At 57.2% G+C, this 14446-nt stretch overlaps 1 protein-coding gene across 1 annotated transcript in view; it reads right to left on the bottom strand.

Annotated features, from left to right (window-relative positions):
* HSPG2 (heparan sulfate proteoglycan 2) overlaps positions 1-14446 on the bottom strand; it is a 53469-nt gene that overhangs the window by 15478 nt on the left and 23545 nt on the right. The window contains exons 32-60 of the mRNA XM_015598855.2: positions 13340-13440; positions 13063-13243; positions 12161-12286; positions 11860-12012; positions 11640-11782; positions 11193-11328; positions 10955-11109; positions 10549-10708; positions 9736-9905; positions 9503-9650; positions 8897-9048; positions 8582-8717; positions 8342-8493; positions 7714-7849; positions 7394-7545; positions 6796-6934; positions 6547-6698; positions 5778-5913; positions 5512-5663; positions 5123-5261; positions 4583-4734; positions 4223-4370; positions 2841-2992; positions 2258-2399; positions 1766-1917; positions 1235-1376; positions 982-1122; positions 520-654; positions 86-267 (exon numbers count right to left, since the gene is read on the bottom strand). Coding sequence (XP_015454341.1) covers positions 86-267; positions 520-654; positions 982-1122; positions 1235-1376; positions 1766-1917; positions 2258-2399; positions 2841-2992; positions 4223-4370; positions 4583-4734; positions 5123-5261; positions 5512-5663; positions 5778-5913; positions 6547-6698; positions 6796-6934; positions 7394-7545; positions 7714-7849; positions 8342-8493; positions 8582-8717; positions 8897-9048; positions 9503-9650; positions 9736-9905; positions 10549-10708; positions 10955-11109; positions 11193-11328; positions 11640-11782; positions 11860-12012; positions 12161-12286; positions 13063-13243; positions 13340-13440 — 4265 coding nt within the window. The remainder of the gene's footprint in view (positions 1-85; positions 268-519; positions 655-981; positions 1123-1234; positions 1377-1765; positions 1918-2257; positions 2400-2840; positions 2993-4222; positions 4371-4582; positions 4735-5122; positions 5262-5511; positions 5664-5777; positions 5914-6546; positions 6699-6795; positions 6935-7393; positions 7546-7713; positions 7850-8341; positions 8494-8581; positions 8718-8896; positions 9049-9502; positions 9651-9735; positions 9906-10548; positions 10709-10954; positions 11110-11192; positions 11329-11639; positions 11783-11859; positions 12013-12160; positions 12287-13062; positions 13244-13339; positions 13441-14446) is intronic.

Genomic DNA, 14446 nt, shown 5'->3' with positions numbered 1-14446 from the left:
GCATCTGCTCAAGGATGGGCCCTGCTGGGCCTCAGACCCAGAGATGAAATGGCCCTGGCCCCTGGCTGGGGGAGCCATGCCTTACCTGCAGCATCGTGTGGCTGTCCACAAGCCCAAATGTCTGCTGCTCCAGGTGGGTGGGGGTGCCGATCCGGGTCCAGCGAGCAGAAGAGCGGGGCTCCCCAGCACTGACACACTCCAGGGTGACAGCCTTTCCCACTTTCACCCGCACAGGGCCCTCGGGGAGCACAGACACCGTAGGGGGCCCTGCCCAGAGGAAGGACACTGTTGATGCATACGCAGGGCTCTGTCGGGCACGCTCGCTGTCGCGGCCCCTTTCTCAGTCACTGTCGAGGGGGCACTAGTCTCCTCACTGCACCGATGTGGACACCGAGGCTCAGAGACGGAGAATGCCCAAGGGGGAGGCAGTGCCAGAGGCAGGACTTAAACCTGGAGGTTCTGAGTTTGGAATCGGGGCTGAAACAGGAAGGCAGAGCCCATGGAGTTGACGCTCCTCACCATGTACACTGAGGTTCACGACACTCTGGGCCACACCGTAGGCATTGGAGGCCACGCAGCGGTAGGGACCATGGTTGCTGGGCCGGGTGCCCACGATGGTGATGACGGAGCCGTTGGGGCTAATATGGACGTTGTCTGTGGGGTTGACATTGGGGAGGGTACGGTCAGCGAGGGTGTCCTCATGCCTTGGTGCCAGTGGCTACACCTCTGCTCCATGCTCTTGATCTCTCTAGCCTGTGTGTGTGTCCAGCTCACAGGGCCACAGATGGCAGATGACAGAGTCCTTGGAGACTCCTGGGTCGAACCCCTCTCGTCCAGATGGGGACACTGAGGCCCCAGAGGGGAAGGACTCTATCCAGGACCACACAGTGAATTTGGTACCATCTCGGCCTCTGCCACCCACAGTGGTGATTGCTATGCATTCCCACCTGCCTCCAGCTCCAACCACCCCACCTGGCTCACCCTCCAGTTCTTGGTTCCGAGTCTTCCACTCAAGGCTGACAGGGGCTGCCCCATCATGGATGAGGCACTTGAAGCTGGCATCTTGGCCTTGCTGCACGGTACTGCTGGGCGGGTCGATGGAGATGACAGGGCTCCTAAGGCCTGGGGAATGAGGTGGGCAGAGGGCTGGGCTCAGCAGGGCTGGGATGGCTCAACCTCCCACCTGAGCTCGAGTCTCCCCTTCTCCCCCTGCCATGGCATCTGCCACACTCACGGTAGGAGGACCCTGCACTGGGTGGGACAGTGACTGTGAAGGAGGCTTCCTGCTCAGGGCCTGCACTGGTAACTACGCGGCACACATATTCGCCGGAGTCGGCAGGGGAGACGTGGTGGAGCCGCAGCTGGGAGCCGTGGGTCTGTTGGAGTGAGGAGCGGACAGCCGTCAGGCCAAAGTATTTGGACAGGACAAATCCCTAAGCCCAGCTATGTCAGTGCCCAAAAGTTCTCCCTTGGGTCTCAGGAGCTCAAGACTTCAGCTGGTGTGGATGAGCTTCATTTACAGACTCCTACACATCCAACCCGCCCACTTTACAGAGGAAAGTGGCTCAGGAAATGATTCAGTAGCAGAGCCAGGACAAAGACCCAGGGGTCTCCACTCCCAGGCTGGTGGGCTCTTCCCTGCAAAAAGTATTTTCTCTCCTGGGGCCCCCAAGCAGGCCAGGGTTTGCATGAGGTTTGGGGTGTAGAAGGCAACTGCAGGTCAAACCTTGCCTGCCCTGGGACTGCCCCACCCTGGCCCTTATACCTGATGCCGGGCAGGGAGGCTGCCCCCACGCTTGTACCATGTGACCTGGGCGTGGGCTTGCCCAGGCACCACGCAGTTCAGGTCCAAGGTCTGCCCTTCAGCCACATGGGACGAGGAGGCTTCAATGTAGATGGGCTGGGCCAGTCCTGGGGCTGTGGGTACAACAAGTGAGTGAGAAAGGCACGGCTCTCGGGGGTGAAGGCAGGAACCTAAGGCGGTGGCAGTGAATGCCAACTGATTCTCCTGGAGGTGCAGTGGCTTGAGAGTGATTGACGTGGCTGAGCGCCATTGACCTAAAGAAGGGTCTTCATTCCCTGGGGGTCAAGATGCCATGATGAGACCCGGCACTGGTCTCCAGTGGGTGGAGGGAGGGGCTGGAGGGCCTTCATGGAACTGAGAGCTGGAACCCCACTGGGAAAGCAGAGAGGAGCAAGGCCAGAAAGGGCCCCCCAAGCCTATGCCCCAGCATCGCCCATGGCTGCCATCACTCACCAGGAATGGGGTCTGGGTTGGAGGCCTCAATTGTGACCAGGACAGAAGCCTCCAGGGTGCCTGAGCTGCCTGTCACTTGACATGAGTACTCGCCAGAGTCAGCTGGGGACACCTGGTTCAGCCTCAGCAGGGGACCATGGACCTGGTCAAAGTTGGAGTAAGAGTGGGGAGAGTGAGCTGGGCGCCAGAGGCCAAGGCCTTAAGATGCCCTAGCCCTCTGGTGCCTGTATCCCAGGACTGTCCTGTACAGTTATATAGGCCACATTTTGTCAAAGGCAGCCCCCTGTGACATCAGACATTGTGGAGTATGTTTATTGAGACATTTGTTCTGGTAGGAGGAAATCCAGTGTCTTGAGTAAGAGGTGTCCTTTTTTAATTTGCACCAAGGTGCTGGGGAGCCAGCGGTAGCCCTGCTGTACCCGGCCTGTTGTTGACCTCTTGACTCCCAGTATTCTCCTGCTGCAATTTCCCCGAAGCTCTGCATATTGGGGCCACCCTCCCTCCTGGGCTGGATTTCTGCAGCACTGCCTGGGCGGGGGTGGGGTGGGAAGTGTCCACATCCTGCTTTCTCCAGCCCCCATACCTGGTGCCGGGCGGGAAGGCTGGCCCCGCGCCTGTGCCACGTGATCTGGGCGTGGGCCTGCCCAGGCACCACACAATTCAGATCCAGAGTCTGCCCTTCAGCCACGTGGGAGGAGGAGGTCTCGATGCGAATGGGTGAGACTCTGCCTGGGGCTGGGGCACAGGAAGAGGTCAGGGAGCTGGGACCCTCACCTCTGTGCCCTCAGCCCCACTCCTGCGTGCCCAGATGTTCTGACCAGGGACTATGGGAAGGTGGCTTGGATTCCCCGTTCCTATCCCGAGGCCTGGAGCAGCTGGGCTAGTCTAGGGGATAGAGGTGCCTCATCCTTCCAGCCCCACTCCAGATGCTGGCCCCACCATCTCCTCCTGTGCTCCGAGTACCACTGGTAGCCAGGACTCAGGGCCAGGCACCTCCACACAGATTACTGAAACTCGAGTAGCAGTGCGTCGCTAAGAACCCAGACTTTGGGGCCACACTTCCAGGGTTCAAAACCCAGCTCTGCCATTTATTAGTTGTGTGACGTTTAGAAAGCTACTTCACCTCTCTATCTGTTTCCCCATCTGTAAAATGGAGAGCACACTCATACCTACCTCCAAGCATTATTGTGAGGATGAAATGGGTTAATATGTGAAAACATAACAGGGCCCAGCACCTAGTAAGTGCTGTATCGTGTTTATTAGCACCTCATGTATTGCTCTCATGTGTCTGCCATGGCCGTGTGCTGATCATTATATTTTCCTTCTGACTTATTTACTTAAAAAAAAAACCTTGAGAGCACACTCATACCTACCTCCAAGCATTATTGTGAGGATGAAATGGGTTAATATGTGAAAACATAACAGGGCCCAGCACCTAGTAAGTGCTGTATCGTGTTTATTAGCACCTCATGTATTGCTCTCATGTGTCTGCCATGGCCGTGTGCTGATCATTATATTTTCCTTTTGACTTATTTACTTAAAAAAACAAAAAACCTGAAATACTTAGCCTCATTATAGGCAATGATTTCCGTGAAACCATGGCAGGTGTAATGTGTTGCTATTTTTTCCCTAATATACCACCTCTAATATAAAAGATGTTTATCAGGACACCACCTAAAAGTCACCCTCACATACGCCTAGATGTGCAGTTCCAGCCTTTAAGGAACTCAGGTAATTGTTGCAAGAGCTCGATCGTCCCCACTTTACAGATGAGGAACGTGAAACGCAGAGAGAAGTCCCTTGTGTCACACCTCAAAGTGTGGACAGAGGAGCTGGGACTCAAGCCCACATATGCCAGACTCCCAAGTCTGTGCTGTCGGCCCTAGAGCTGCACTCCATGCGACCTGCTGGGCCCCTCCCTTCCTCCCTCGTCCAACCTCCCAGCCCCATTGCAGGGACCCTTACCAGGGACAGGAATAGCACTAGAGCCAGAGGCCTCGATGGCGACCAGGACCGAGGCCTCCAGGGGGCCAGAGCTGCTCACCACACGGCACACGTACTCGCCCGAGTCAGCTGGGGACACCTGGTGCAGCCGAAGCCGTGAGCCGTGGGTCTAAGTGGGGACCAGACAGGGAGACAGAGGAGCAAACAGGGCAATCAGAATCCTTGAAGGCCTGGAGTAGGGACTAAACTCTAACCTGGGCAGGTACTGCACCCTACGGGGGCTCTTAGGCCTTCCTGGACAGAGCTTGGGGGACAGGCCTCCAGTTAGGGCCTCCACATCCAGCAGCCCTCCCATTACTTCCTGTCCCCAAACTCCCATACCTGGTGGTTAGCAGGGAGGCTACCCCCACGCTTGTGCCACGTGACTTGGGCGTGGGCCTGTCCAGGGACCACGCAGTTCAGATCCAAGGTCTGCCCCTCGGCCACATCTGAAGATGATGACTCAATTCTGATGGGCACAGCACTGCCAGGGACTGGGGGCACAGAAACATCGAGTCGGGTCTTTGGCCATCATCAGACTTGAGAACAATTAGGTTGGAGGACTCCTAAGCCATAGAAGCCCCCACCCCCAAGGTAATAATAGTTAACACTTGTTGAGCACTTATGGTGAGCCAGGCACTATTTTAAGCACTTTCTGTGTATTAACTCATTTAGTCCTCACAAAATTCATAAGCTTTCTGCGATGACAGAAGTGTTCTATCTGCACTGTCCAATACAGTGGCCACTAACTGCATGTGGCCATTGAGTACTTGAAATACGAAGACGCGAATTTTAAATTTTAACTAATTTAATTTCCACATGTGGCTAGTGGCCTTGGTATTGGACACTCCTGGTCCCTTCCAGGGCCTTCATCAGACTCACCGGAGGGGCTGCCGGCGTTGGGGGAGACCGAGACCACGATGGAAGCCTCCCGGGCATCGATGTTGTTGTTTGCTCGGCACACGTACTCACCGGAGTCGGCCACGGACATCTGGTACAGCCTCAGGTGGGAGCCATGGGCCTGGGGGGCAGGATGGGGAAGGAGGGGGAGAGGGAGTTGAGGGGCCAAGGAGTTACTGGCTGGGTCAGGCCTCCTCCCAAGCCTCCCTCGTAAGACCCACTGAGGCTGCCCACTATCCACCCAGGGTGGGAGGGAGGACAGCCTTGGGACTGCCAGCTAATGCTTCGGGTTCTTTGTCCATGGAGCTGTCCCTGATCTGCCCACCCCAGGAGGCAAAGGTCCCATCCCACTGCTAAGCTCCACTCTGTACCTGGTGTCGGGTGGGAAGGCTGCCCCCACGCTTGTACCACGTGATGGTGGCCTGGGGCTGCCCAGCGACCACACAGTTCAGATCCAAGGTCTGCCCTTCGACCACTGCAGGGGATGAGGACTCGATTTTGATTGGTGGGGAGACACTGGGCACTGGGGACAAAGAGGGTCAGATGTAGCTAGAGTCAGACAACAATGACGGTGCCAGGGACCTCTGTGCATCCCCCTGCACCCACTTCCTGGACACCCGGCCTCATGAGCTCTCACCGTGGGAGGAGCCGCTGCCCTGGATGGTGACAATGAGCGAGGTCTCCTGGGACCCGACACCATTACTGACATGACACACGTACTCGCCCGAGTCCGCTGGCGTCACCTGGGGGATCCGTAGCCGGGAGCCCACGATCTGAGGGGGAGAAGGGATCAGTAGGTGGGGGCAGCACCTCCATGTCTCAGGCACTGCAGCTGCCGCTGGACTCTAGGAGCCTCCCTGCCTTGCTTGGGGCCGACGCCTGCCCTGGCCTCCTTCAGAACTCCCTCAGTGGCCTTCTTGAGGCTTCGGACTGGGGTGGACAGCGCCTCTAGCCTTTGAACTATTCTCACCCATGAGCCCTGCAGAAAGCCTGCTGCAGCTCTCCCCAGGGTACAGCAACTTCACAGTACCCTGCTATGGCTCCTATTACACCGTTGTCGGGTGGCATGTATGCCTCACCCTCTAGCCCGTGAGCTTCCTGAGAGCAGGCACCTGCTCATTCCATTTAGGATACTTAGCGCCAGGCGCAGGACTTGGCCTGGAGCAGGTTCTCGGGGAAATGGAGTGAATGACTGAATCATAAACTGTTGTGTTAAAATATAGGATTCAACTGAGGTTGGAGGGACTTATCTCTGTATCCTCAAAAATGGTCCAGAGCCCATGTACGATAACATTCAATGTTTGTTGAATGACTGAATGAGCACAGAAGAGGTGCTGAGAGTGCCTCTTGATTCCTGTCGGGGCCAGTACATCCAGCTTTTGTCCCCCCTATGTGCTGGCTGGTACCTGGTGTCGGCTGGGTAGGCTGCTTCCACGCTTATACCAGGTGATGGTGTGGGGGGCTTGGCTGACCACTATGCAGTTGAGGTCCAGGGTATGTCCATTGGCCAGGGAGGCTGAGGAGGACTCGATGCGGACGGGGTACACCACACTCTGGGCTGGGAGGGCGAGACGGGAGGCAAGGTGTGGGAGCCGCTGAGGGTGGAGAGGCCATAGCTGCCCCCTGCCATTTGCTATGACACCTGAGACACTCACAGTGGGAGGGGCCGGGGTGCTGCTGGATGGTGACGAGGACTGAGGCTTCCTGAGTGCCTGAGCTGCTGCCCACACGGCACACATACTCTCCAGAGTCAGCTGGAGTCACCTGGGACAGCCGCAGCCTTGAGCCATGTACCTGGGAGGGGCAGGAGGGCAGCAGGCTCAGGGCTGGGCACTGGGGCTCACAGCCAGACTCCTGCCCCATTCCCTGGCCCCTCGCAGCCTGATCCCCCCTGCTGGAGCTTGAAGAAAGCTGTTCCAGGGCGGACCACCATTCGTGACCCTTCAATTCTCCTGTCTCGGTGTCGAGACTGGGTTAAGCAGAAAGAAGTGGGACCATAGGGGACCAGCATTTGTTGATGTGCTAGGGCAGGTGAAGTGGGCAGGTGAAGTGGGCAGCATGAGCACATTTGACAGACGAGGACACTGAAGATCAGGAAAGGTCAAATGGCTGGCCTAAAGTCACGCAGCAGGCCAGAGGCAGGGAGTAGCATCTGAACTCGAATATGCATGAATTCAAAGCATATGCTCCTTATTTTGTAGTAACGAGGATCCTTCAGCCCCCGCAACCCCGCATTAGCTCCCTGCTTCCTACCTGGTGCCGGGCGGGGAGGCTGCCCCCGCGCTTGTGCCACGTGACCTGGGCGTGGGCCTGCCCAGTAACCAGGCAGTTCAAATCCAGGGTCTGCCCTTCAGCCACGTGTGAGGAGGACGACTCAATCCGGATTGGGAGGGTAACCCCCAGTGCTGAGGACAGATGGCAGAGAGTCAACCCCCAGCTGGGAGGAGAGCAGGATGGGTGAATGAGTGACGGTAGAGGCTATTGGTCTCATGGGATCCTCCCATTGCTGGAGTGGGGAGCCTCCTCCGGTGGGGCCCCCAGCCCTGCCCTCCCCTCCCCTCAGTGTCACTCACCAGGCACAGAGCCTACAGGCTCAATGGTGACCAGGACGGAGGCCTCCAAGGGAACGGAGCCACCCACTACGCGGCACACGTACTCGCCCGAGTCGACTGGGGACACCTGGTGTAGTCTCAGCAATGAGCCGTGGGTCTGGCCGGAATGGAGGTGAGGTCAGAGGGGACTACAGGACTCTTGTACCTATAACCTGCAAACCTGCCTCACTCTCTGACCCCCGAGGCCTCAGCACAAGCTCTGTCCTGTTTATGGGTGTGGAAGATGGGGTCTCATTCCAGGAGTTGGGGGTGGCTAGGAGGCTCCATGGTGAACTGGGCAGACACTAATACTGTATCCATGGTGACACACCTTTTAATGTTTCTGAAGTCCAGATGCTTCTTACGATAAATAATCTTACAATTGCAAATAGCAGCTTTTTCTCTCTTAGAGGCACATAAAATAATGGTGCACTTTACAATCAATGGCATCCTAAATTCTATAAGATACAGTAAAAATGATAGCTAATGGTCAATGGGGTCCAAGCCTTCTCATCTCAGAGGAACCTCCAGCATTCCCCATCTCTGACCTCAGCACCCAAGGGTCTCCCTCCTGTACCCTTCTCGGTCCACCTATCCTCCAGTCCTGTACCTGGTGCCGGGCGGGGAGGCTGCCCCCACGCTTATGCCACGTGACCTGGGCATGGGCCTGCCCAGGCACCACGCAGTTCAGATCCAGGGTCTGCCCTTCAGCCACGTGAGAGGAGGAAGACTCGATGCGGATGGGCTGGGTGCCACCAGGAGCTGGGCAAGAAGACAGTCACTAGGTCACTCCAGTTCTTCCCCACTATTCCCTTTCTCCGTCCCAGCCCAGCCTGGTAGCCCTACTCACGGTAGGCAAAGTTGGCCCCCTGGGTCCCAGTTACTGTGACTGTGATGGAGGCCTCCACACCATTGCTGGCCCGGCAAACGTACTCGCCAGCATCAGCTGGTGATGTCTGGAAGATGTAGAGGCGGGAGCCACGGACCTGGGCAGCATGAGCACAGGGGTGTGAGAGAGAGGCTTCCCAGAGCTCAGCAGATGCACCTCCCTTTCCCCGCTCCTCTGAACTGGGAACTGCCAGCCCCTTAGCTCAGGAGCCAGGAACCCTGCAACCCACTGTCCACGGCCTGGCTGGCCCTCTCCCACCTTTCTACCAACACGTACCTGGTGCCGGGCAGGGAGGCTGCCGCCACGCTTGTACCACGTGACCTGGGCATGGGGCTGTCCTGCCACCACACAGCTCAGATCCAGGGTCTGCCCCTCAGCCACTGTGGAGGATGAGGACTCGATCCTGACAGGTGGGACAGGTCCTGGGGCTGTGGGGACAGGGGTGAGGGTAGTAGATGCCCTTCAGAAGAGATGGAAAGAACTGGCTCCTTGGAGCCAGCTCAGCTTTGTCTTCTGAGGCCAGGCCTCAGGGGTTTTGTAGCCTGGGCTTGATGTCCTCAGCTGAGCCTCCCTGAGGGGAAGGCTGGGACAGGGGTGGAGCTTTGCAGAGAGGACTGAGGAAGCGGGAGAGATGAGGGTAGTTGAGGCTGGGACAGAGGAAGAGGAGGCAGCAGCAGAAACATGAGGGATGATGTCGCCAGAGGGAAGACTGATGGAAAGATGGTGGATTACTCAGAGAAGCGGAGTCTGCCTGGGCTGGGCCCTGTGGCCAGCTCCAGCGTGGGCCTCCTGCCCCATGTCACAACAGGAGTCCCTAGGACCTAAGCACCTTGGAAGGGTCTCAGCCTCCTCCAGCTTGCCTTGTCATAGGTAGTCACTCACCAGGGATGGAGCCAGTGCTGGAGCCGGAGGCCTCGATGGTGACCAGGACAGAGGCCTCCAGGGTCCCAGAGCCAAGGACTACGCGGCACACGTACTCTCCTGAGTCAGCTGGGGATACTTGGTGCAGCCGCAGCAACGAGCCATGGGTCTGAGCGCAAACAGGGAAGGTTGGGAGGGGCCAGAGTGGCCCTATGCAACCCCTCCGGCAAGCTGGCCCTGGGGGGCTTCTGTACCTGGTGCCTAGTGGGGAGGCTGCCCCCACGCCTGTGCCATGTGACCTGGGCATGGGCCTGCCCAGGCACCACGCAGTTCAGATCCAGGGTCTGCCCTTCAGCCACGTGGGAGGAGGAGGACTCGATGCGGATAGGCTGGGTATTGCCCCGAGCTGGGGCTCCGCCAGGAGCTGAGGCATAGAAGAGCACACAGGAGCTGGGTCAGATGGGAGACCTTTCGGGGCCTGGGACCGTGCTCTTCCGTTCAGCATGGCCAGCCATACCCCTTCTTCCCTCCCCTACCTCCAACTCAGAGTTCAAGGCCCATTTGCCCACACCTTGATCTGTGATGAGCTGCTCTGGCCTGTAGGGAACCAGAGTCCTTTAGTGCCCAGGCTAAGCCAGACGATGCAGACATTAATGCCACAACTCCCTTCTACAGAACGTTTGCCATGTTTTCACTCCACATGGTAGTAGCATTGTCCTCATTTCACAGATAAGGAAGCTGAGGCCCCAAAAGGTAAAATAACCCATTCAAAGCTGAGAAGGGGTAGAGCTAGGATTTGAACTCAGGTCAGCCTGACTCCCAACTCTGTGTTTAACCTAGATTCTGCTGCTTACTGATGAATTCTGAAAACAGTACCCTCATGATGGGGTCCCAGGTAAGCCAGATCAACCTTATCCCCAACCTCAGTCCCCTCATCTCTTCAAGTAGGGAGTGGAGAGTCAAAGCCTGTCTAGTGCCCCCTCTTGTCCTGATGTCCCCGAAGAGGCCACAGGCACCTTCCCTGGGAATAGTGGAGAGATCCCAGCGTGGGCCCTGCCCAGCCCCACCTGGCTCATCTGGGGTGTAGCCGGGGCCTGAATGGGTGCCATGGAGGACAGAGATGGTGATGGAGGCCTCCTTGGAGCCTGACCCGTTCTTCACTCGGCACACGTATTCTCCAGAATCGGCTGAGGAAACCTGGGAGAGCCGTAGCCGGGAGCCGTGAATCTGGGCCAGGTGGGAACAGAGGTATGTAAGGATGGGGAGGGGGCCATGGTCACCATTCCTTTTGAGCCTCAATGAGCCATTCATCAAGCTCTCACTGGCTCCGGTGAGCTATCCTGTGCCAGAAGCTGGAGAGGGAGGGAAATAAGGGCTGGCCCCTGCTTGTGGAGAGGGCAAGGCCTGCGTGAAGCCTCCCCACGTACAAGACCACCCCCAGATCCCCTGCCACAGGCTCAGGGACCCTCGTACCTGGGCGTGGGGAGGCAGACTGCCCCCTCGCTTGTACCATGTGACCTGGGCTTGGCCCAGCCCTGCCACCACACAGTTGAGATCTAATGTCTGCCCTTCAGTCACAGAAGGTGATGAGGACTCAATCCTGACCGGCAGGGAGCTGGCACCTGAAGCTGGGGACAGAAGGGGAGTAAGTAGGCCTCAAGGGAGTCATGGCTTGCCCTCCCCACTCTTTTATCCCCCAGAGGACTCGCACCTGGAAGGACGATCACCTGGATCCGGGCCTCCGCAGTGCCCGCAGGGCTGGTGGCCACACAGAGGTAGAAGCCGGCGTCAGCAGCTGTGATGGCCGGGATGAGCAGTGTGGCGATGTCTGTGTGCTCAGACCGGGCCTGCCACACAGTGAGAAGGGTGAGCTGTCGCCAGAGGGGCTGAGGCAGGCTGGCATGGCACGGGTGGGCGGAAAGGGCATAAAAGGTAGAGGCAAGCACAAAGCCAATCAACGTTAGGGCTGAGCTGGACACCAAGGGGGGTGGAGCCAGATAGCAAACCACGAGGCTGACAGCTACTATCTGCCAGGAGGATGTCTGAGCAGGTTACCATCTTGGAAATGAAGGGAACCAGAAGTGCAGGTGGGAGGGGCAGGTGGCAAATGCTGGGACTTTGCTGAGCCTGTGGGCCTGGCCTGGATGGACTTCCTTACCTGTTGGGGAAGGCTGCCCCCTTCCTTCCTCCAGGTGATGGTGGCACTGGGCACACCTGCGGCCCTGCAGTACAGCCTGACAGTGCGGCCTTCATGCACCTGGGTTCTCTCTGGGCTCACCTGGACCCTAGGCCCATTGCCCCCTGCAGACAGAGCCCTGTGAGAACTTCTCTGTGCTGCCCATATGCTCCCAGCCACCCCCTCGGCCATGTCCTCTCACCGTGCACGTGGAGCACAGCCCTGGCCACATGCTGCCCTACGCCGTTGTGGGCTTGGCACAGGTACTGGCCTTGATCCGAGGGCTCAATGGCTGGCAGGCGCAGGATATTCCTATGGATTTGTGCCTTCTGAGGGAGCTGGCCACCAGGGCCCCCTGACATGGAAAAGTACGGTCAGCACCCACTGGGACTGGCATTACTGGGCCCCCCTGAAGTTGCAGGCCCCACAGACTAGCATCCTGCCCTTGGCCTCCCACAATCCGCAGAGCCACGTTCTGGATGTCATTGCTGGCACAGCCTCACCTGTCCACTCTAGGGTGGGCATGGGGTTCCCCGTGGCACTGCAGCGGAACTCGGCCATCTGCCCAGGCTGCACTGTGAGCTGTGGTGGGTGGATAGAGACAATGGGGGCAGATGGGGTGCCCGAGGCTGATGGGGGAGGAGAAAGAACACATGGTCAGGAGAACTTGTCGTCTGACCCATGGCAAGAGCCTCCTTGCTGCTCTCTGTGCTTCCACTCAAGCCCCTAATGGCTGTTTGTCCACAGAGGAGCCAGAGGGAGCTTTTGCAATGTCAATAGGATCTTGTTACTTCCTGTCTGTGGCTCCCTATCACTTTTAGGATAAAACTCGAACTCCCTGCTGTGATCCCTCTCGAACTGCTGCACTCACCTCTGCCTACATCTTCAAGTTCCTCACCCACCTCCCTGCCATAGCTCCAGCCACACTGGCCTTTCCATGCCTCAAACACATCAACATACTCCTGCTTAAGGGCCTTTGCATATGATGCTTCCTCTGCCAAGAACATTCTCTGCCAGCTCTTTAAGTGGCAGAGAACGTTTCCTTCCTTCAGGTCTCAGCTCAGATGTCACCTCCCCAGAGAGGCCCTCCCTGACCACTCCATGTAGAGTAGCTCACCCTTTTCCCATCTCATTTCTCACTTTCCCATCATGGTTTATTCCTTTCCCAGCATGCATCGCTGTGTGTAATTATGTTGTTTGTTTATTTCCATGCTTACTGTCACCTTACTAGAACATGTAATTTGACCAGAGCTCCTATTCGCCATTGTTTCTTTAGAATCTAGGCCAGAACCTGGCAGACTGTGGATGCTCAGAAAGTGTCATTGAATGAAGAAGTTTGCTAGTCTTGGGAGGGATGGGGAAAGGCCGGGAGCGGATGGGTCAGGCATGGACATGAACAGTGTACCTTGCACATGCAGCGTGGCTGTGCCCTGGTCCATGGCGAACATGTTGGAGCCGGTGCACACGTAGGTGCCTGCATCACTTGGCTGGACATTGCGAATGGTCAGGATGCCGTTGAAATCCATGGCTCGGGCTGGTAGTTTCCCATTGTGCAGGCGGGTCCACACCAGGGTGTAAGCCGGAGACTGCAGGCAGGGCAGGGGTATAGGGTGGGGGTTAGGGCCGGTGCTTGGAGACCCCAGAAGACAGCCTTCCCGATGGCCACTCCCCGCCCTGCCCACCTTGCTCTTGGCTGTGCAGATGAAAGTGACGTCAGCTCCAGGACGTACGCTCTGGCTCCGCTGCTCCTCGACCGTCACCGTGATGGGCTTGCTTGGAGCCTCTGTAGGGACGGGAGGCCCCCCAGTGAGTCATCCTATCCAGGTGCCACTTCCTTCCAAGTCTAGTTTAGATTCTATTCCACTCCCTGGCATCTCCCTCCCTCATCCATCCGAACTCCATTACCCGCCTTTTAGTCTGCTGGCACTGAGCAGCCAGCGGGCTGTGATCAGAGAACATCACACCATGAGCCCACTTGGCTTTGATTCATGACCACAGACCACAAATGAGCTCTTAACATTTTGCACTTCACTCCAACTGGGTTTCTGTCTGGTTCGAGTTTCTATCCTCCCTAAAACCATTTCACACCTCCTCCCCGTCTTCCGCTTTCATAGCTAATTGCTTTAATTCATACGGTTAAGAAAATTGAAACTACGAGTCAGGAGTTTTCCAATCTTCCCAAATCTGCCCACCTCCCTCCTTTTTGGTCCCTGAAGAATGAAACTCTCCCTCCAACCCCCACCCACCTTCTGAGTGCTGGAGACTCCCCACCGCCAAGGACTTCCGCCCTCCGTTGTGCCCTCTCTTGCTATATCAGTCTCTCCTCTTCCTCTCCATGGGATCATCCCTCTCCACAGACAAATACGTTGTAGAATTTCTCATCCCTGAAAAGGCCCCCTTGACTCCATACTCCCTCCAGCTACTACTGCCCCATTTCTTAGCCTCCCCTCAGAGCCAAACCTCTTAAAAGAGTTGTCTACACTTGCTGCCTTCCCATCCATTCTTTGCCTCACTCCAAATTGACTTCTACCCCTACTCTCCACTGGAAACTGCCCTTGTCAAAGCCCAACCTCCAAGGATTGTTTCTCTGCCATGTCTCACTTCTCGGGGGCATCTGGTGAGGCCAATCTCTCCTTCCTACGAGCCTTCTCTCCTCTTGGCTTCCAACACACACCTCTCTCAGTCTCCTCCTAGCTTACTCACCCCAACTGCTCAATCTCTTTTTCTGTAAAAAAGACTCTTCGACTTGACATGTTCCCTTGGGGCTCTGGACCTGCACTCTCCCTGGT

Source organism: Pteropus alecto, unplaced genomic scaffold (genome assembly GCF_000325575.1).
Source record: "Pteropus alecto unplaced genomic scaffold, ASM32557v1 scaffold39, whole genome shotgun sequence".
Classification (NCBI taxonomy): Eukaryota; Metazoa; Chordata; class Mammalia; order Chiroptera; family Pteropodidae; genus Pteropus; species Pteropus alecto.
This window is presented reverse-complemented; position numbering and strand designations above follow the sequence as displayed.